The sequence below is a fragment of the Perissodus microlepis genome, chromosome 11 (assembly GCF_051167445.1).
Source record: "Perissodus microlepis isolate ML-2025 ecotype Zambia chromosome 11, ASM5116744v1, whole genome shotgun sequence".
Taxonomy (NCBI): Eukaryota; Metazoa; Chordata; class Actinopteri; order Cichliformes; family Cichlidae; genus Perissodus; species Perissodus microlepis.
In genome coordinates, this window is record NC_140471.1 from 18,176,999 (window position 1) to 18,199,522 (window position 22,524).

The 22,524-nt window shown below is 40.1% G+C and overlaps 2 protein-coding genes across 3 annotated transcripts; one reads left to right on the forward strand and one right to left on the reverse strand.

The window, feature by feature from the left end:
* Nucleotides 1-1,603: 1,603 nt before the first annotated feature.
* Nucleotides 1,604-4,365, reverse strand: igflr1 (IGF-like family receptor 1). Its single transcript, XM_084942850.1, has 7 exons — nt 4,181-4,365; nt 3,887-4,091; nt 3,636-3,663; nt 3,101-3,176; nt 2,929-3,009; nt 2,591-2,683; nt 1,604-2,415 (listed from the first exon to the last, which is right to left on the reverse strand). The coding sequence occupies exons 1-7, from the start codon at nt 4,281-4,283 to the stop codon at nt 2,090-2,092; spliced, it is 912 nt and encodes a 303-aa protein (XP_084798976.1). The 5' UTR covers nt 4,284-4,365; the 3' UTR covers nt 1,604-2,089.
* A 947-nt stretch (nt 4,366-5,312) lies between these two features.
* kcnj20 (potassium inwardly rectifying channel subfamily J member 20) lies at nt 5,313-19,104 on the forward strand. 2 transcript variants are annotated; one of them, XM_084944118.1, is made up of 4 exons: nt 8,992-9,272; nt 10,070-10,184; nt 11,885-13,121; nt 15,910-19,104. In XM_084944118.1, exons 2-4 carry the CDS (start codon nt 10,164-10,166, stop codon nt 16,272-16,274), a joined length of 1,623 nt encoding a protein of 540 aa, XP_084800244.1. In that variant the 5' UTR covers nt 8,992-9,272; nt 10,070-10,163; the 3' UTR covers nt 16,275-19,104. The 2 variants fall into 2 exon arrangements, with proteins under 2 accessions (XP_084800243.1, XP_084800244.1); XM_084944117.1 differs by lacking the exons at nt 8,992-9,272; nt 10,070-10,184 and adding an exon at nt 5,313-6,049.
* The last annotated feature ends 3,420 nt before the right edge of the window (nt 19,105-22,524 follow it).

A 22,524-nucleotide genomic window follows, 5' to 3' on the forward strand; every position in this document is an offset into this window, starting at 1 on the left:
TCTTATAAGTCCTCCTGTTGTTATCTGTAAAATCTCACATTCAAAACCTGCTATTCGTCACCCACTTTCTTCCTGTCTTGAGTGTAAAATTAGTGTCTGGTTTCAGAGCAGAAAAACAGTGTCATAGAAACGTCCTCTTGGTATTTTTTTTTTCTGTCTTTGGTTGTTTTTTTCATGTAAAGTGTATGTAGCAAAACACTACCCAAGCCAAAATTGAAGATTTCCTTCCTTTTTCTTTCTTGCTTTCTTTTTTTTAAATATATATATTTTAATACTCTCATGGCAGATGCTCATCGTTACCTATTGCAATAAGACTTTGCTGCCCTGCAGTTGCACATAATTACCCATCAAACATCCAAATTATCTTCATCTTCGTGAAATCTTCTGCAGTTTCTCTTAATCAGGGAGGGCACTGGTGTAAGGCATTGCTACTGAGCATGTACATTGAGCTCCTACACTGCGATGGTCGAGAAGACGGTGTAGGTGCGGGACTTTTCTAGGTATTGCTGCCTTTAAAATAATGATTGTTGTAAGTGGATGTTCAGTGGTGTCATTGGTGAGGCTAATTGAATTCACACACTGTTCAAATTGGTAGTTATATTTATTCATGTTTTGATTTCTATTTTAAATGGTTAAAGGTTGTGCTTTGTACAAATTGGTGGCGGTCTAGTGAACCCCCCCCCCTTCCCCTTTCCCCTTTCCCATATGTATGCTTTGTTTACACATCATGTCTTTTGTTTCACTAACTTACTTGAATTTTTTTTCTCTCTTTGGGGCAGTTGTGGTGTGCGATTAAGCCTTTATGACAGATTGTTCTAAAGCAGGTATTTTTAAAGAATCTTTATTTTATTTTATTTTACTTTTATTTTTTTTATGTAGATTACTGATGGTCTTAGAATCAGCCACAGGAGTAAAGTGAGCACTGTTTGCCTACTCAAGCCCATAATTATGTTTTCCAAAATTATGTCATGTTTTGTCTTTTATCACCCACCCACCCACCCCTCCCCCCCACCTTGCATGTCCAATCACTGGGATGGAGCCCAGATTAACTTGTGTCAATCACCTAGCTGATAACAAGAGCAGAGTCACTCCCAACTCCTTGCAAGGATTCTACCTCAGCTGTTTAGACAGATGTTTGGGAATACTGATGCAAAAAGAGAGGATGATGATTTAAAAAACATAGCTTGGTTTTAATATCCAGGTGTGTGTGTGTGTGTGTGTGTGTGTGTGTGTGTGTGTGTGTGTATTTGGAAATGTTTGTCATTTCTATATATGTGTGCGTGCCATGAAGGATGCAAGGCACTAGTCAAAACCTGAAGTTATCATGACCATCTCGCCCAGAATCTGTTAAGAAAGCTGTATGTTCTATATACACATATATATAAATATACATATAAATATATATATAGTAGGGTTATTTTAACGTAAGTGTAAAAGACATCAAAATGAGAAAATATGTGCTCTTTAAATTTACGTCTTTGTTACCATGTACAAATAAACCCTGAGTTTGTAAATATTTGTATACATATTTCTAAACCTGTTTAATTTTTCTATGCACTTTTTTTATTTATAATGTTATTTGCTTAATAAAGATGTTAAGATGTTTGATGAAATGACTGATTGAATGATTTTATTTGTATAGGTCAATAGTATTATAAAGGCAACAACAATGGGAAACAGATTAACATTTGACAAGAATACTGTCGCGGTAAATATGATGGTGGGGAAAAACAGGAACTGTGGAATGTTGGTTGAGTTCACTGGAGGAAAAGGCATCTCGTTAGCTGGATGGGTAAAGATAAAGCCTGGCTAAAATTCTGATTCTGAGCTTTGTCCTTCATGCACGTGTTAAGCAGTTTATATGGGATACAGCAGTTGAGGTTAAATGTTTTCCAGGAGGTAGGTAATAATACATTAATTATTCAAACGTAATAACAAATGAAGCTGCAAATATGGAAGAAGCTATTTAATTTTTTATGGAATGCTTGACTTCCCCCGTCATCAACTTGGACGCATAATGCATGCCTTTTATCGCTCTGCTTCTCTCCGTGCTCTTAGCAGCCTTTTTGGGAGTCGGGCTAAACAGTCGCTACACTTCAGTCTTATTTGTTTTAAGTTTTGCAAGAGCAGCTATGGCGTCATTACGCTCCATGTGTTTGAGCAGTTTAGCTAGGTGCCCTACAGTCCAGTCGGGGTTCTTGCAGGTCACCCCCTCCAGCACAGCTTTTAGGGGGCTTTTGCTGTCCTTCATAGAGTAGGTGTAAGTAATCCAGGTGGAGGGGAAGGCGCAGTGCGACGCCAGATGTTTTGTGCTCTTTCTTACGTGGCTCTCTGGATCCAGCAAAATCACCAGCTCTTCCAAAACATCCAAGTTGTCCAGCACGGTCTGTAGAGGTGCAGACAGGATGTCTGCACCTGAATTTTGAAAGGGGAAAAAGAGCATCAATGAATGATGTCAGTAGGTTAATGAAACAGACTTTCATTCGTCAACAGGAACACAAAATGGCAGTTTCCGCCCACTTTTATCCCTCACTAGACAGTGGTTTGGATAGGCGTTGTACATTTTGAGATAACATTAAGTTCGACTCACAAAGTATGTCCTCTACGTCACTGCCATTAGATGAACCTGTCAGGGGGGCGAATCCGTCATTTATATATGAGGGCTGCCTGCAAAAAGCCTTTGCTGTTTACATAAGGCAGAGGAGAGAGAGTATCAGAATCATATTCACCAGCTTGAAGCTAGAGGGTATTTTAAAGTTATTTTAAAATAACCCTACTATATTGGTTGTAAAATTACATTCTGTAACATTTTATGGCAACTTCTCTTTATAAACCCAGTGGTCAGCTTTTATGTCGTTTCTTAAGTTCCTAAGACCTTGATGTGTGCACATTTGTTTATCTTCGATCGTCTAGTTTCGGTATACATACCTCTTTTCCGTTTGAGACCAAACACACAAGCAGACAAGGCAGCGAGCACAATGGAAATTAAAATGGCTAATGGTACTGCCCCTGCAGACACAGGAAAAAGTCAAGGTTACATTTAAGTGTAACTGTCAAGAAAGGTGTCTCAGGCGTACAGTGAAGTGCACGCGTAACTTACAGGCTGCCCATGACACATTGTGAGGACGTGATGGTGGTGGGGTTTGTGTCAAGTTAGGTCCTTGATATGCCAGAGTCTGGAATGAAAACAGAACGGATGTTTTGGCTGTTGCTGATGAGGAAGAAACTCCTTCTTAACCAGCTCTCCACAAATATCTTCTGTTGCTTCTTTCTGTTGTGTTTTATATTTTTAGTACCACTACTGCCACAGACAGGCAACCCATTTATTTATTACTGGTAAAATAAATAAATAAATAAATAAACCCAACTATTTTATAAGGATTAAAAAACATTTTAATCTGATTAATTCTTAGATTTGATGAAGTTTTACGAGTCGGTTCATTTCTTTTTTCTAAAAATAAAGAAGAATGAGAAGAAGAAGCGCACAGGCTTCATTTGTAATCGATGAATTTATCATTCATTTAATATTTATAATTTACCGTTGATCCACTGCTTTCTGTGAAGTGAAAAAGAAGTTGAGGTAGTAATGGCCATTTGAATATCCAATTTACACTAAATGCAAAAAGCCTACTCACTGTGACAGGAAAATCTGTTGTCGGGATTCTGCAGAAAAACAGAAAAGGGGGTGGGGAGGAATGAAAGTCTGTAGAAAAAACAGCGAGAGTTTAAAGAGGAAAGCGCTCTTATTGTGCCTGCTTATTAAGCCGTAAAAGAGATAGTGAAACACACACGCACACTTTGATGAAAATCCCCTGCGGTTAAGAGAGACCATCACATCCCCTCAGCTGTTTACCTGTTTCTCACGGTGATGTGCTTGTTGTCTTACCTTTGCGTAACAGGCACCTTGCCGCAAACGGTGTCAGCTGTTGTGTTGCAAGGTCTCTCAGTCTGAAACCGAAGCGGACACGGGCTACAGGGTTTGCAGTGGAAGCTGCTGCCATTGTTAAAAGTGTTTGTCTTGCACGGTTTTATTGTTGCCTCGTGTCGCCCTCCGTCATCATCACGCCCACAGTTGGGGGTAATTTCATGACCTACATGAATAATATAATATAATATAATATAATATAATATAATATAATATAATATAATATAATATAATATAATATAATATTTGACCTACCTGGCTTTATAGGGGTATTCGAACACGGGATGCATTTTCGTTGCGCCCGATCCCAGTAGGTTGTTAGATCTTGGCATCTTACTGAGTGTGGAGTGTTACTCATCGTTACTGAACTGAGCTTTAGAGCAAAGATTCTGTCTCTATAACAGCCCCATAGCACCACCCCTTCTTCTACATAAGTGCGGTTAGAGTTCCGTAGTACATGTCATCGTTTCTTCTTTCTCGCTGACCCAAATGTTCTGATATGCTTTTGTTTGTTTGTTTGTTCTTTTAATGAAAGCTGGTCAAATGTTAGACCAGTTTAATATGCAAGCAAGGGACAAATCATACAAACTATTTCGGAGCGAAATCGAAATATTTAAACTCACTCCGTTATTGGGCTATAAAGTGACGGTGTAGAGTTTAAAATGCCCTTACTCTTTACTGAGGCAAAGTAAAGGTAGGGGAGTTGTTTTCTTAGGGGGTCGCCTGTCTGCGTGTTTGCTTTGGAACCGATATCATGGATGCGCCTCCCTTCCTCCCTTTGTGAGACAAAGCAGGTGGTGTACTAATCTGACTGGAGTACCCTGGCCAGGGATGAGTCAGTGGGGAAAAAAAGACTGACTTTTCAAAAAAAAAAAAAAAAAAAAAAAATTTAAGGAATTTTTTATACAAGGTCAGATGACTTTCACAACTGCTGACAGCCAAATGACTACCTTTGTGTGTTGCAATGGTAAGTGACTTGTCACGGGCGTGAAGTGTAACTCACTTGTGTGAGTAAAGGCTGGAGTGTGAGAAAAAGTAGAATAGAAAGGATGTATAGAATTTGCACGTTTTTTGGTTATCCATTTTTAAAAGATAAACTTCACTTATCACGTCAACATTTACCTATAGCAACCACCTACTAATGGGCTAACATGACATATTTATAGTGTTTATGCACCACTGATGCCCTTTAAAAAGCATAATATCGTTTTAACTTCATTTCACATACGGGATAAAAAAAAAAAGATCCTCTGTAAGGATTACGTAGATATTACCATCACTTTTTTTTCACCTGGTAACTTAATATATATATTAAGTTATATATAAAGGAGGTCATATAGGCCTATATGACCTCCGGCACATTTCCAAAGTTTCTGTCGCGTTAGTCATTTTTAGATTTTTAGCCTTTTTAGGATTATTTGAACTATGCCTCGGGTCACATAACCTTAGTACTCTGTCCTTTCTATATAAGACAGTAGCTGAGTCCACTCTACCCTACTCTGCAGAAGGCTGAGACAGCATGATTAGGCTTAGTCCAGCTTACCTAGCTAATGCTTTCTGTTTGAGTGTGTTTTGCTCGTCAGTGTCCCTTTTTGTTCTTTAGAAACATTGCTTTAAAGGGAAATGCTTTGAATCTGGCCGCCACAGAGCGACTCAGAGAAGTCATTCTGGAAGTAAGCACTGGATTAATTTACTCTGTGAGTCATCCAGAAATACCTCGGAATTTTATTGCCAGTCACGATGGTGCTAGCAAGAATAATAGTGTTAACTCTATTATTGCATGTTTAAAAGTTCAAACCCTGTTGAAAATCTGGTCTTTTGTTCTAGTATTTACAATCAATGGGAAGACTTTGCACTCGATCACAATTCTCTGCTGCAAGTGTTTTTTGCTTTTGGATTTCTTTGATGTGATCTACTGGAAGAAAAGACTATAATCTGAAGAGGACATGCTGTCCTGGCTCCAAGTTAACATAAATTAGTAGGGTAGCCATGGGACCTCCCACAACCACCCAGGATGAGACGAGGGGACGGCGAACATCTATGCCCTGTCAACCGAAATCTGTCATGGTTGTCCATTCCACACCTTCGGGGGACGAGGTTAGGTGCAAGAGTTATTCAATAAATGTAAGACAGTGAGTTTTGTTTTCCAAACTTTTTCCCCCCCAAATGTCTTTGTAAAGTCAAACCTGAAAGTTTTGTGATAAAACAAATCTTACAAGTTGGTCACACACAGTCTTTTCCAGTCTGCCCTATTATGAATGTGACATTTTTCAGAGCACTTTGATGAATTTTAGTATGACGATGTTTCCAGTTTATTTCTGAAGAACAAAATAGTCTTTGACCAATCAACCGTATTCTTATTTTGTCCTGATGTGGCCTTTCCAATGATGTCTCATGTGTTTGAGTGGTCTCTTTTAGCCCCAGTGAGGCAGGGAATCACAAAAGTTAGTTAAACTGAAAGTTTTTTCTCAGTTCTCAGGAGACCATATTTACATTATCCCTGTACTTGTGGGCTGTATTACGAAGTACTGATTTAATACACTCAAAAAACAGATTCAGGTCCTTCTTTCAAAGAACACATACAAATTTTGTTAGTTGTTCATAAATGTAATTAAAAAATACCAAATTAATTTGATTTTCTTTGTGTAAACCTAAAATTATTCTAAACCAGCAGAGGCTGATTCTGAACACAAAATGAATGAGTTTGTTGGGGCACTGGGGGTAGGAGGAGTACATTTTTGCACTTAAGTATTTGTAAACTCAAAGAAATAAATTCAAGCCCCTCTTTAAGCTTAAACATTTTTTTTAATTTCACTCAACGCAAATGTAGCACTCCAGCGTTACTGCAATTATTATTCGTGTGGTGAACCTAAATTATTTTCTCTCAAAGCAGTCTTTGTTACAAGAACACAAAGTTATTGAGTTACACAACGGTACGCCTTCTTTGAAAATTTTGCGCTCTTTCAGGATCACCTAAATGAATGCAGCTGCTCTTGGCCTCTCTGTACTTTTTGGATAAAACTACACCTTCAGGTAAGGTAACATATTATTTTTTCATATATCCAATTGTGTATTTCTTTATCAGCTAAATCTATGGCAATGCTATTTATCATAGACGCTTGTAACAGTTGTTTTTTGAACTTTTGGTGGTGCTACCATTCTCTTCTCTGCTTGAATACTATTTTTTTTGACAATATAGCCAGGTCTTTTCAAAAGTGCCTTGTTTTAGAGGAGAAATTGTGTAGCTGCCAACTTTTAAGTACTCGTGTGCTAGCTTATTAGCAGCTAGCCAGCCATTGTGCTCAATGAAAGATGATGTCCTATAGCTAACTTCTTTCTTACCGTTTTCTTTTTATAATCTAATAATGTGGTATTCTGTGTTTATTATTATATAATGCCATTTTCTAGTAGAAAGTATCGTTTTGAGGTGTCTTTAAAAGCACTGCATAGTTTACTGAGGGTGCTACCAAAAGCGAACCATGTGGCCGAAAGAGTAACTGCAGTCAGCACAATGCGCACTCCCGTGACGTTCAAACCTATTTATTATTATAAAAGATTTCGGCTACGTCCACACTTACACAGGTATTTTTGAAAACGGAGACTTTCCGTTTTCGTTTTAAAAAATAATCCCGTCCACAGGTAAATGCAAAAATGAAGGAAAACGCTGCTAGGAACATGCCAAAGCAACAGGTGGCGATATATTCCTAAACTCAGCTACAAACAGTTTAGGTCTTGACAAATTTTTTTTCTTTTTTTTCTTTTTTTTTTTTAATGAACTTTATTTAGAACAATAACAATGACAATCTCAAAGAGACAAGCGACATATTAAATCAATCAGAACAATTCAATTCAATTCAATTTTATTTATATAGCGCCAAATCACAACAAAAGTCGCCTCAAGGCGCTTCATAGATACAGAGAAAAACCCAACAATCATATGACCCCCTATGAGCAAGCACTTTGGCGACAGTGGGAAGGAAAAACTCCCTTTTAACAGGAAGAAACCTCCGGCAGAACCAGGCTCAGGGAGGGGTGGCCATCTGCTGCGACCGGTTGGGGTGAGAGAAGGAAGACAGGATAAAAGACATGCTGTGGAAGAGAGACAGAGGTTAATAACAGATATGATTCAATGCAGAGAGGTCTATTAATACATAGTGAGTGAGAAAGGTGACTGGAAAGGAAAAACTCAATGCATCATGGGAATCCCCCGGCAGCCTACGTCTATTGCAGCATAACTAAGGGAGGATTCAGCGTCACCTGGTCCAGCCCTAACTATATGCTTTAGCAAAAAGGAAAGTTTTAAGCCTAATCTTAAAAGTAGAGATAGTTTCTGTCTCCCGAATCCAAACTGGAAGCTGGTTCCACAGAAGAGGGGCCTGAAAACTGAAGGCTCTGCCTCCCATTCTACTTTTAAATACTCTAGGAACAACAAGTAGGCCTGCAGAGCGAGAGCGAAGTGCTCTAATAGGGTGATATGGTACTACAAGGTCATTAAGATAAGATGGGGCCTGATTATTTAAGACCTTGTATGTGAGGAGCAGGATTTTGAATTCAATTCTGGACTTAACAGGAAGCCAATGAAGGGAAGCCAAAACAGGAGAAATATGCTCTCTCTTTCTAGTCCCTGTCAGGACTCTTGCTGCAGCATTTTGGATTAGCTGAAGGCTTTTCAGTGAGTTTTTTGGACATCCTGATAATAATGAATTACAGTAGTCCAGCCTGGAAGTAATAAATGCATGAACTAGTTTTTCAGCATCACTCTGAGACAGGATATTTCTAATTTTAGAGATGTTGCGCAAATGGAAGAAAGCAGTCTTACATATTTGTTTAATATGTGCACAGAATCACATCTCCTGTACACCACAATGAAATCGACAATAACTGAAAGTAAACATACATACAAGGTCTTGACAAACTTCACTGATGGTTCAAATGTTTAGCAACTTTCAGTGTGTTGATTCAGCAGTCTGTATTTAAACTTCTAGTTTACTATATTTATGTATGTTTTATTTCCAGGTGAATGCAGTTCCTGCAGATCACTACAAAACCCCTGCAGGCGAAGTTCTTGGCTCAGCTGGACAATTTAACAGACAAGCTGATGCAAATTTTTGAGGGGAGCAAAGGAGCAAAGGGCCAAAAGATCAAGGATATCATGGCGATCAGTAGTTTGGTCAGTACTAATGATAAACCCATCAATTAAATGCAATCAATCAATTACATTTTTTTCACCCTTTTTTTTTCACCCTTGCATTAGTGTGATGACATCGACATAAAGAGGGAGCATACTCTTAAAAGCCTGGTGATCTACTTTAATGAAGATCCAGACCTACTGTTCAAGGAGTATCTGGTACGCTTATCACACTTTATTTTCTAGCTTCAATTTGAGTTAGGTTCATCGCACGCAAAATGCTCATATATTCAAATAAGACAATATAATTGTGAAATATGTATTATTCTTAATAGTCATTGTTGAAACTTGTACTGGAGAGCACCTTTTAAGGGGATAGATTCAGTAAAAATTCAATTGTTCATTTTTTTGGGGCTGCCATGTAGGTATCTGCTGCCTCTATAAACACGGTAAATGTGAAGAAAACATTCATCCACTTTCTGTCAGTGTTTAAATTCAGTTTATTTATATAGCGGTATATCACAACAACAGTCATCTCAAGGCACTTCATAAAGTAAACACTCCAATGAAGTTCAGTTAATTATGCCAATTAGTAAAAAGTCTTCTATATAAGGAACCCAGCAGATTGCATCGAGACACTGACTAGTGTCACTGGCGTTACAGCGATCTTCTGGTTTCCGGAATAATGTGCCTAAAACAAGCTGTTTCAAAAGGTCCCTAATTGTCATGAAATAAGGGAAATTGACCCAGCCCACACACACACACACACACACCTACACCTATAGACACTTGAGGAGCTGCTCCTCTATTTCAAGCCCCTCCCAAAGGGAGGTACATAATACCTAAACCCAAACTATTGATAGAAAACAGATTGATGGGTTTTATTCATGTTTGGAGTGTTTATAGAGGCAGTAGAGACCCATGTTTCAGCATAAAAGGATACAAAGCTGAGTTTTGCATAATATTTCCCCTTCCAAGTGACAGAGCCCTTAAACCTGAAACATCCTGTTTTTCAGACCTCCTCCACTGAGGATGAACGGTTGAGATCCACTGCAGCAACTGTCATGGGTATTTACACCATCAGAAGAGAAGGCGTTCAGGAGCCAGAGGATGTTGCAGTTGTCATTGAAGGTACTACAGTTATGAACAACCTCGGTAGTGTCATCATGGCATTCATCGTTCTCTTTGGACTGATGTATGCACTTGATCTGAGCTATCCAAATGACCTCAAGTACACTTTCGAGTTTTGTCAGAAGATTTTAATGAATCTGGATGGACAAAGGCTCAGTACAAAGATGCAGCAAATGAAATTGAAGATGTTTGCTTAGGCAAACAAGACCCCAGCACAAAATTTGATTTTGGCCTTTTTATCTCTTTTGTTCAAACTGTGACCTTTCTTTTCCTTTTTTTTGAAAAATAGAAGTTGTCTATTTTTGTCTGCTGTTCTGTTGTGAGTGATGTAACCTTTAATCTATACTACTATAGATGGATAAAAGGACTGTGGGAATTTAGCTCAAAAAAAGTTTAATGGTTGTAACCAGCATCTTCCTTTTAATTGCTTTTGGGATTTTCGAAGAGACAAAACAAATGTTGACAAGTTTGGTGTCTTCCAGTGTTTTAAAGTTGGTGTTCCCGTTCTTATAAGTTTGTAAAAGTTTGAATTAGAGAAGTAAAGGTTTTTTTTTATTAAAATACCTCCCCTTTGGTAACACAAAATGTTCTTAATGAAAATCTTTTATATATATATACATTATATATTTGTATTTAAGTATTTTTGGGTTGTTTAAAATGTTCAGTGACTGGCATAATATGGTGTGAATTGCAATGTTTAGTAGGTTATCATTGTGAATTTGCTGAAAACCTACCTGCAAGTGTCACTATAAATATATATACAATGATTCTTACGTGAAATCGGATTTTACAAATTCCAGTTTGTTTTCAGTCTTGCCTAGTAATACAAAGGTGTGTGCTTTTCAGATTTGATATTCATTTCAAATGTAAGGCACTTTTTTGTGAGCACTTTGATTTTGTTAAGGTTAATTTGACCATGTGACATGTATGTTTATTCACAAAATATTCTGTTTCTGCTTTTAATTCAAGTGAATAAAACTGCGTTGAAAAAACAAATTTATTTTGTCATTATTTTAATAATTAAATTAGTTTTCTGGTAATTAAAATTATGATTTAGTTGAACTTAAAATAATCATTTCAATTCGAAAGAAAATCTAGCTCAAATGAATGACATTGTATTGAGTTGAACCAACCAAAACCTTTCACATCTTATTAATGTAATTTTTTTCCTTTTAAATGTGTTTAAAAAATTGTGTTCTACTGACTCAATTTAATTAAATTGTCATGATGTATGTAGATTTGGTTGAACCAAAATAAATGTATTACGTGGAAAACCTGCCATCAATCAAATTGAGTTCATCCAATGACTAATTTTTATGAGTGTAGGGTGATTCATATTTTGATTTCCAAAAAAAAGGACACTTGGCCCAGTCATGAAGAACTTTAATAATACTGTTTGCTTAAAGAAAACGTTAACATATTTAAACAATGCCTTCTCTGTGCGGTTAATGAATGGTGAAATAAAAAATGTCATGTAAGCTTTTAGTCAACAAAAGTCACTAAAAGCTAAGTCAACAAGTTCAAAAAAATGTTTGGTCCCCCAAGATTTACCATGTAGCTGCTTTTCCTCCTGCATTTTTCCCACCATTCAGCCATGACCTAATTTAGCCTCAGTGAAGCTGGAGTCTATCCCAGTGAACTGAAATGACCTTCATGAATTTGCAAGCACACTAAAAATGCACTTTTCTTTCCCCTTCCAGCCAGATACAGACATGACGCTTCCTCTCCCAGACATCATGCCAGGGACTTTTTCTGACCTTACAACAGCAAGGCAACGCCACAAAAGCACAACAGACTTTCCTCACCAATGCAACATTTCTTTGCTTCCCTCTTATACTCATTGTCTTATAGATAGAGAACAAGACCTCTTGCGTCGTTGCTCACTCAGGGAGACCAAGAGTCTTTCACGCTACCCTCGCCATGCCCTCAGCGTGCCTGAAATCGGCTGCATTAGTCCCCTTCATGTCATTACCCACAGTCCGCTCCACAGCACGCCGCTCTCACCGGCAAAAAGCAACATATCCAGCCCTGCTAGAGAGATGGAGAAGCTTGCAAAGGCCAGGAGTAAACTTCTAGAGAGTGAAACTAACCAAACCCCTACCATCGCTCCAGAAACAAGAGAACAACTTCGCTATGTCGCCAAAGATGGAAAGTGCCGAGTCAACCTTTGTCATATTTCAGAAAGGGGCCGTTTCCTGTCTGATATCTTTACTTCTTTTGTGGACCTCCAGTACAGATGGTTCTTATTTGTCTTCATGATGTGCTACATTGTCACCTGGTTTTTCTTTGCTGTGCTCTACTTCTTGAATGCTTTCTTTAGAGGTGACCTAGAAAAGGAGAAGCCACTCACCACCCCTGAAGAAAACCTCATAGACCGCGCACCCTGCTATTTGGGTGTAGATGATTTTATCTCTGCTCTTCTTTTCTCAGTGGAGACACAGCGCACCATTGGTTATGGATCACGCACAGTGTCTCCCAGCTGCCATGAGGGTGTGGTGCTGGTCATGACGCAATGCATTGTTGGGTCCATGATAGATGCTCTCATGGTAGGCTGCATGTTTGTTAAAATATCCCGACCCAAGAAGCGAGCGGAGACACTTCTTTTCAGTCGCACTTGTGTCATTGCTAACCGGGATGACCAGCTCTGCTTGATGTTCCGCCTGGGAGACCTCAGAGAAAGTCACATGGTGGACGCAAAGGTTCGTGCAAAGTTAATCAAGTCCCGGCAAACAGCAGAGGGAGAGTTCTTGCCTCTCGAGCAGACAGAGATTAACCTTGGTTATGAAACTGGCTCAGACCGACTTTTCCTGGTGGAGCCTCAAGTCATTCAGCACAATATTGACTGCGACAGTCCGCTGTGGGAGCTGGGTCCAGAGCAACTCAGAAGACAGCAGTTTGAGATCATCGTTATTTTAGAAGGAATTGTTGAGGCCACAGGTGAGTAATTGACAATAGCAGCAATCAAAAATAAACACATCCAGTTTATTAATAAAAACAAACAACAAAAAAACTACTTGTACCTCCAAAAGTCTCATTTTAATATAAAACAACTGCAAAAATTTTTACTTTGACTTTTTTTTTTGAGAATAAGATGGGTTTTTTTGCAAGAATGTCATAGGAGGTGAGAGAAAGCATGTTCAGTGAGAGGAAGCATGGGATTTCCACATAAAAGCTGTGCAAGTACAGAGAAATGATCAAAACTCCATCCAGAGCAACCCTCTCAAGCTGAGGCTGCAGTGCTAACCATTTGCCCCTGCACTGCCAGTTAGTAGCCTCATTAATAATAGTTTTCAGGAATTAGGAAACTGGGATGCAGTATTCTCTCAGTCATTGATTTTTTTCCCCTTCACTGTAGGGCTACAGAAGGATTTTTTTTTGTGGGCCAGACATTTAATGATTGCCAAAAAACAACACCTGAAAAAATCCCACCCACCACTTTTTCTGGAAGAGGGCTTGGTAAAATTCTGTAATACTTGAACTTGACTATAACTAAGGTTTATGCTAATTATTTACAGCTGTTGACTACACTCAACCCCATGGTTCTCATGCAGTCATTACAGTTCAGTTTTACCCTGCTCTTTTGCTGTGTATTCACATACTGTGTGCACTCTATGACACACAGAAACCTTGGATACCCCTGCGATTTTGCAGACACAGCTTAGAATGTTGCTGCAGAAACTTCAGGGGCCCGTGTAGGGGTTATTTGCGATAGTGTTCGTTTCATCCTCCTCTGGAAGTTAAACACTTGCAGATGTTTCTTATTCTTTGTTTACTGTTTCTCCACAAAAATGTCCTTGGTGCTGGCTGCACAGTTGTTATTGAATGTGGATAATCAGGTCAAGTAGATAAATGTTGTAATGTTTAAAGAACTCTTCATTCGGGTCATGGTTTGCTGTGTATAAATAGTTAAGAGTTAGTAAGTATTAAGAAGGTTTATTTATAGGTTAAAAGGTTTTTAAAAAAGCAATTTCCACTGAAACAGCAACAACAAGCTTTCCCTTATTTAATTTCCAGCCTTCTGAGCTGTAAAAGCACACCGAGGTTGAGTGTCACAAAAGATAACAGACTTTGATGAAGCATCTGATGAGTAAACTGTGCAATTCCCTAAAACTATGATTGTTTATCAAGAGAAAGTCTGTCTGCCAAGTTCTAAATCTTGGAATATTTATATTTATGAGAAGGCCAACAAGTCATTCAGTTTCCTGGGTAAATGATGGGAAAACTGTCTTTCCACAATGCAGTCAGAATGTAAATATTTAACAGCTTATTTGGCATCTTTTTGGTATGGAAAGCAGGAAAGTAAACCTTGCAGAAGGTTTTTTTAAGAAAAAAAAAATCACATATCTACATCTGAGTTTCCTTTCCCATGTAGTGCTCAAGCTCAACTGCATCATTCTGAAACTATTAGAGTGGTGACAATATCTGGTATTGTCACCACAGATGTTTTTTAGGCTTTTTAAAAAACAAAAAACAAAAAAAGTTTTATTTCTGTTGTTTTTTTTTGAAACCCTTTTTTTTCTTCTTAATTTTAGACTTTGTCCACCGTTGTGGAAAAAAGTGCAAAATAACACACCAAAAACCCAAACTTCTGATACTGCTTTTTTTTTTGACGTGGTTCCTAAAGATTCTAGATAGTTTTCTTGCAGCAAATTATGACCTTGTGGTTTGTTTCATACATTCTTCAGCAACTGTGAAAAATAAAGTGCACGCTCTTTTTACATGCTAGTCCATAATAAAAATCAATCAATTAAGACGAATAACAACAGACACATATCACATGGTATCATGCTGTGTCATTGTTTATTTAACAAAAACTGAAGCAAAATCTAGAAGCAGTGTGTGAAAAATTGAAGCTAGGACTGCAGGTACGTGTTTAAACACAGCTCTTGCAGAGCTCAAGCACAACATTTCAAACATGTTAAGGTCCAGACAAAATAAGTTGTATAGTGAAGGGCCACTGCAATACTGTGGTTTTTTTTTTTTCTATTCTGTTTCAGATTTGGCTGCTGGGCTTAACATCCTGATCCTCTTGCATTACCTAATATGGGTGAAGCTTTAGCTGTCAGACAGCTGGTACTATATTTTTCACCCACTGCTTCTGCATTTTGGCTCATTTTTTGTCACATAAATAATGACACACTGCAATAAATCATCATATTTTCCTTTATTCTGGAAGGAATAGACCATTTTTCTTATTATAATGTGTCAAACCTCAGACTTGAAAGAAAGTGTGCTTTCTTTTTCACATGACTGTACAGTAGGTATCTTTGCAAGATAGCATCAAGTTCAAATAGAAACTGTTCTTCCAGCTAAAGTGTTTCCAATCTCAGTTTAAAAGAAAATATAATTTCTTATGGTGAAACTCTTTAGGAACAACAAACAAACTAAATAATTTGTACATAGATATTTCTAGTAAAATCAAAACCTTCCTTTTTCCCCCAATACTTTTGCTGTTGAAATTGTCAATGTCAAAATAAAGCTCAAGAATTAAAAAAAAAATGACTGCAAAAAAAATTAAAAAAAATCAGTATCGCTCATCTAAATTTGGCCAGTTGATACTTTTAATGACAAGTTCCTACTTTCTTATTTTGGTAAGTCCGAATGTGTGTGGATTCAAACACACCAGAGACATCTTGTGGCAAATGATGCGTACTTCAGTTTAAGACGGTGATTTCACTTCACTTCAAAACTAACAGGCACTTCCATGTCATTATTTTAAACACAGGGATGATGTGCCAGGCCAAAACATCCTATATTGAAACAGAGATTGAGTGGGGCGCTCGCTTTGAACCATGCATGACGCTGGAGAAGGGCTCATTCAGAGTGGACCTGCGTCGGTTCCACACCACCTACAAGGTACCACTACCTAACTGCAGTGCGAGCCAGGCACACCAGCTAATTGCTCTGGCTGACTGCAAAGTCCAAAACCACAGAACCAGCCAAAACTGGGAAAGCTGGGCAGAGGGAATGACCGAAGAAGACAAAGACAAGCAACCATCCCATGGAGGATTCACTATTGCTAACATTCAGGAGGAGAGAGCATCAGAAGGCAATGAAAGTGAAGAGGGTACCGAAGAAAGCACGCCATAAGACATTTTAACCTTTTTAAAGCTGAATTGGTCATAAACAGTTTCTCAGTATGAAGCTTTTTTTTTTTTAAAGATGATACCAGCATTTCACTGTAGAAGAAGGGCAGGTGTAAATATACATAATAAATATTTTGAATTGACTATTTGCTAAACTTTGTCCCAAAGTATTGTTGGCACTCAGGTCCAGCTTTAAACTATAGCAATACACATAGAATTTTACAGCATAAATGCTTGCAGATTTACTATTCTTAGTAAAGTTGAAGCACCAGCAGATTCTTGATTTTAGTTGTTACCGAAATGTCTTTTTTCCTCGTCTATGGCATGTCTAAAACAAACCTGCGTTTAATCTCATGCAACTAAATAAATACCAGCACTGTATTTCAGCATTGCAATGTTGTGTTTATCACTCCCTGTGGTTTCAGAGGAAAGGGCAAGAGCAGACCAATGTTCCCTCTAATTTTTCATGTGTCTGAGCAAACACACAAACTCCCTTGGACCACTGTGAGCAAAATTAGACGTGTTCACTGTGGTCACGCCAGCATCGAATCCATCCAAGTTACAGGGTTTATTAAAATAATCAACTTACAGCATTTACATTTATGTTAGACTACTTTTAATTAACTGCTTTAGCCCAATTACAATGAAAATTTAAAAAAAAAAACAACTTGTTCATGACCTGTGTAGTATGTTAACACTATTGGAAGTAAAAATAACTTGAACTCCAATTTTGAAAACACAACTTTCTTTCTTTTTTTTTTCTTTTTTTTTAATAAAGCTCTGACTTGTATTATGAGTCTGAGTCTGTGGTCTGGGAGAGAGTCCTGTAACTCTCTGTCTGCAAAATACAGTATATAATGAGCAATGCTGGGCAATTAATTATATAGTTACTTCTTCAAAAAAGTAACTGAGTTATGCAAACAACAAAGTTTTTTGCAGCTGTTTACCTAAAAATGCAGCAAAGGCATTTTTTTAAATAAACATTTCAAACTATTTACAGAACAATCAGCTGTTCTGCATCAAATTTGATGCCACACAAATTATTTGTGCCACTCCAAAAAATAATTTCTGTCCACTATGAGATAAAGGAGAACAACAGCCTGATACCTGCAGGCCTGACAACAGGAGATGTATCACTCCTGTAACATTTAGTCACCTCATTGTTCTGACGCACACAACAAAACTATTGACTACACTACACACTAACTACACAAGATTTGCACTAAACGTCATAAATCTCTCACATCTCAAAACACCGCCGTCACTCCTAAAACTTCCCCCTTCCTAAACAACTAATGCCATGTTGCCATATCATTTTTTGATTGGTCGACATGGTACATTTTTCCACCAATAGGAAAGGGTGGGGGGTTTATTTGGTTTGTTTTTGCTCACAGGCAGGGCTGGACGTGGACAAAAAATCAGCCCGGGCATTTTGACTAGAGACTGGCCCACCAGGTATTATAGGAAAAACCATAAAGCCTTTGAATGAAAACAAATGTCGTTGTGACAGTGATGTACACTGTCTTGTTGGTACATATGTATCAATCTAATAAACTTAAACCTACACCATCCTCCCTATTCTGGTATTCTAAACACTTAGCTGAAACCCAAAGACTGCTTGGTTGAGTTAACCTCCTGAACTATCTACAACATATGGTGGAAACCTGAAATTAAGACAGAGAAGACTAGAGGTGAGACATGATCATTACTGAATATTAAAAATAATAAATGACAGATTTAGTGACATTTTCATAAACTATTTATTTACCACATCAATAAACAGCATGGCGGGCAAAACATTTTTTCTAACATGGGAACCTTTAAAAAGTGAAAGGAGACAGAAAAACAGGTGAGAAAGAATAAAACTTAACTGACTTTTTGATGGCATTTTACACAAAGTATTGGTACAGTATCTAGAAAATGAGGGAAAATACTGGCATCATGTACAGTACTTACTTCTGAAGAAATTATGTTGGGACCCTGAAAAAAACTTACTATGTACAATAATGGATTTCTATACATTTGACATCAGATGGAAACTTTGGTTGTAAGATTCGGATAATTATTTGTTAAAAGCTAGAAATTTTAAATGAGAAAAAGAAAGAAAAGTATTTCTTTGTGCCCCCCTTTCCCTGTTAATGCCCTACCTGCCCCTGGCAAAACTTTGCTAGACCCGCCCCTGCACAGTTACCAGCTGTCAGCTACATAGAAAAGGATCCTGGTGTTATTTGTCTCTCAGAAACAGTTCATAACTTTCCTTCAACCCATTCATGTCACCTAAAAGGTAAACCTGTTTCTCCATCACCTGTTCAGCTCTGATGATTCAGTAAGGACATCTCCTGGTTTCATCTTCATGTTTCCCTCTCACCAGATAACCAAACCGATATCATGACCAGCAGCTTTTACGGCAGTGGCTCTAACAAACATCAGCCGATCCTAGAAAGTAATATTAAATAAATTCTAACAACAGCTTATCAAGTTTAAAGGCGCTTCTGCTGTTTAACGCGACCTCCGCTAATTTCCTCTTTCTGGCGCAAAGTGGGAGATAAACAAACAAGAGAGACGGGACTTGCGGCAGAAACGCCGATCAGCTGATCATTGATCAGTTTCTTTTTTCTTTTTTTTTTTTTGCCTGTCCCATTTGGTTCTTTAGCCGTCAGAATTGTTGTCTGAAGACCAACAAGGATACCCAATGGATTTATTTTGCCAAATGGATCATCATGGCATTGCCGTATTGGTCCATTTGATCGACCTTTGTTTTTATTATTTATTTTATTTTATTTTCAGTTGTTACAGACGGGACAGACATGAGTGAGGGATAGGAAAGGGAGAAAGAAAGAGGAAGGAAAAGAAAAACAGAAGGGGAGAGGGACAGTGAGAAAGGGAAAAAAAATCTCCTGGATCACCTGTTGAGAGAGAAAGAATAGAAAACAAGTAAAAAAAACCAAAGCAACATACTAAACACAACACCATCGCATTAATCTAGCTAAGTGTAAACAGCAGTAAATACTAAATATTCAATGTTGTTGTGCAGCACGCAGGACAGACAGCGCACAATGTGCTTTGAAGTAGCAGCCAAGAAAGGTGTAATTTAAGTCTACGAACAGTGAACACCCGTGTGCACACCTGTGTGGATCAGCGCGCTTGTATTCAAATGGTTTCCACATGTAATGGTCTGCAAGAGGATGTAGAGAGCCATAGCCCTGTCCCCCAGGGCATGAAGCAGGCATGGAGGAGATCCAGGCCCCAGACATCCAGAGGCCCCAGAGTGCGAGAGCCCAAGGAGGACCACCGGAGGGGCATCCGTGCCACCCTCATGGGAAGGGCTGAGGATCCCCAGACGAGGGGTCACCCAGTAGCCACCGAGCAGAAGCTAGAGGGCGCTGCACCGGCGTGCCCGCCGGCTCTGCCGGCAGCCAGCTGTGCCAGAGTGAACCGAGCCGCAGGCCCAGAGGCCCGAGGGCCCCCCGCGCCCCGGAAGAGGCCTGACCGAGCAACAGGCGCCAGGCCCCACCAAGTAGCCACCGGGAGTGAGCTGGTACATACCTGAGCGCCCAGCCCCGGACACCAAGAACCACCAATGCACCGACCCCTGAGGGCATCAGTCACCGGCAGCGAGTGTGGTGAGGGGAGATAGGCCTCCACACTTTGGAGGGTCTGGGAGTTCCCAGAGAGGTGGAGTCTAAGACCCGACCTGACATATAGACACAGACAAACAGGCACACACAGACACAAACATGCATTCCCACTCTCATGCACACATATACAAACACTCAGCACTCACCCAACGTAAGGATTGACATAAATGGACATGTACACACAATCACACTCCCCAAACATACTCTATACCCCGGGTCCAGGTACCCTCGCCCCCAGAGGGGGAAACAGCACCCACACCCAAGAGATGTTACCCTTCCCCCCGGGGTGGAGGCAAGCAGACCGTCCCAGGCTCCGCAGCAGCAGGGAGGCCAATCGGACAGCCAACATCTCCTCCCAGCCCCCCCGCCCCGATGGCTAGTAGAGAACGGGGGTGTGTGAAGACCCCATACCTCCCTCCTCCCGCTCATGTGTAGTGTTGCTGCGTGCATTTAAAACAAGGGAGAGCATGGTGCTGCTGCCAGAGAGCAGCAGGTGTTAGCACGGCCCCTCCCGAGAACCCTCAATGTCTACATGGATTTAAAATTGAGAGGTGGGCACCGGCGCCAGAGGTAGGTTTGAGTACACAGACCGTCCACTGGACGCCGTTAACGTGCCCACCCTCAAGGCCCTATATATATGTGTGTGTTATGAGAGTGTAAGTAATGTGGATGTCTAAGTTGTGAGATAAAATTGAGGCACAGGTGGCCAGAAGGGGACAGAGGGGGGGGGATGTCTCCCCTGCACCCTGGTGACACACCCGCACCCCAAGGCCCTACCTGTGTGGGTGGGTGTGGTGGAGCGGGAAGAGGGGGGTAGCCGGGGATGGGGAGGAAAAGAAGGGAGGGGAGGATGCCCCTCCCTAGGGCCAGCTCCCCCGCTGACCCCAGTAGGCACCCCCGTCCTCTGGTACCCACCAAGGCAAGGGAGCCCAGGCCCATCCAGACTGGGGCCTACGGCAGCAGCACTGCCAAGCCCCACAGGACCCGGGGCAGCCCACCCTACCCCACCGCAGAGGAAACTATACCCACCCCAACATTCAATCATCTCCCAGACTACACAAGACAACAGACACCCAGGTTAAGTTTATTCTCCACCTCTCCTATGTCTCTCCCCCACCTGCAGAGTGGACTCCTGCAAGGATGGAACAACCTCCCTGCCAGTTGAAGAGCCCCCCAGTTAGGCCGATGCACAAGAGGCCCCCTGCGCCAGGGCTGAGCCCCCGTGCACCCACCCGCCCACAACCTCGGCGACACACCGACGAGGACCGAAGCCCCCAAGGCCCAGCCAGAGCCCCGGCACGGAGGCGAAGCACCCCCGAACCCTAAACTCCCACCCACGCCTGCCCCGGATCCACTCAGGGGCAGACAGGCCACCAGGCCAGTAACCTACGTCCGCCAGCACAGACCATCCTCCAGCCCCGCTGCACGCAGCCACAAGGAGAACAACCTCTAAGAGTGACCAGAGCCACTAACCAGGTTATGAACACAACCCCCGGGTTAAGCCCTCCAGGGACAACGTCTCTAGGGGTCCTCCAGGCGCCCTAAGCCCGTCCCAACTCCACATCAACCACAATAGCTAAGGCGGGACCAAACCACGACCCCCTACCCCCGCTAGGTGTGATAGAGCCAATCAAAGGAGCCCAGAGGGATTGATCTAATGTGGTGGCAGAGGCTATATCGAGACTAATGTGATCTATTAGATGGTTTCTATTCTATTGTATATTCTATTCTATTGGCTAGAATTAAGATTATTTTTATTTTTCCAGTTCATGAGGACCGTTTTCTTGGCAATGCATAGGGCAGTAAAAACCATGTGGACTGTATTAGTTTCTGTAGTGACAATATCCAATTTTCCCAACAAGCATACTAAAGGGGAGGTTGGAATTTTACATTTCAGACACTTTGATAAGTCTTCACATATCTCGTGCCAAAACTTCTGCACTGATGGACAGAACCAAAGAGCGTGGATGTAATTGTCTGGTGTATTGCCTTGACAGTGTGAGCAGTTGTTGGAAGATGTAAAGCCCATCTTGAACATCCGATGACCTGTATAGTGCACTCTGTGTAGTATTTTGTATTGTATTAATTGCAGACCGGAATTTTTAATCAATTTAAAGGTTTTTAAGCATACCTGAGACCAGAAGTTTTGGTCTAAGCTGACTGATAAATCTGCTTCCCACTTTGCAATAGGAAGGGATATTGATTCATCTATTTTAGAAAGTGTTCTGTATATTTTAGATAATAATTTGGGGGATTTAAGAGTAAGAAAATGTACCGCGCTTGGTGGTGTTTGTAATTCAACTTGACTGAGGTTAAATTTCTTTTTTACTATGGATTTAATTTGTTGATATTCTAAAAATCTTTTCTTGTTGATCCCATATTGTGTAACTAGTCTGTCAAATGGAATAAATTCTGTTCCCTCTAATATATGTTCTAAGTATTTAATTCCTTTACAACTCCATTCTGGGATTATTGAAGACTCCGTTATTTTTAGAAACTCCCACCATGCTGTCAGAGAAAAGCTGATGTTGATGCTTTTAAAGCATTCATGTCTTTTGATGTTTGAGCTAATAAATGGTAGGTCTGAAATCTCTAGATCATTGCATAGTGCCTGTT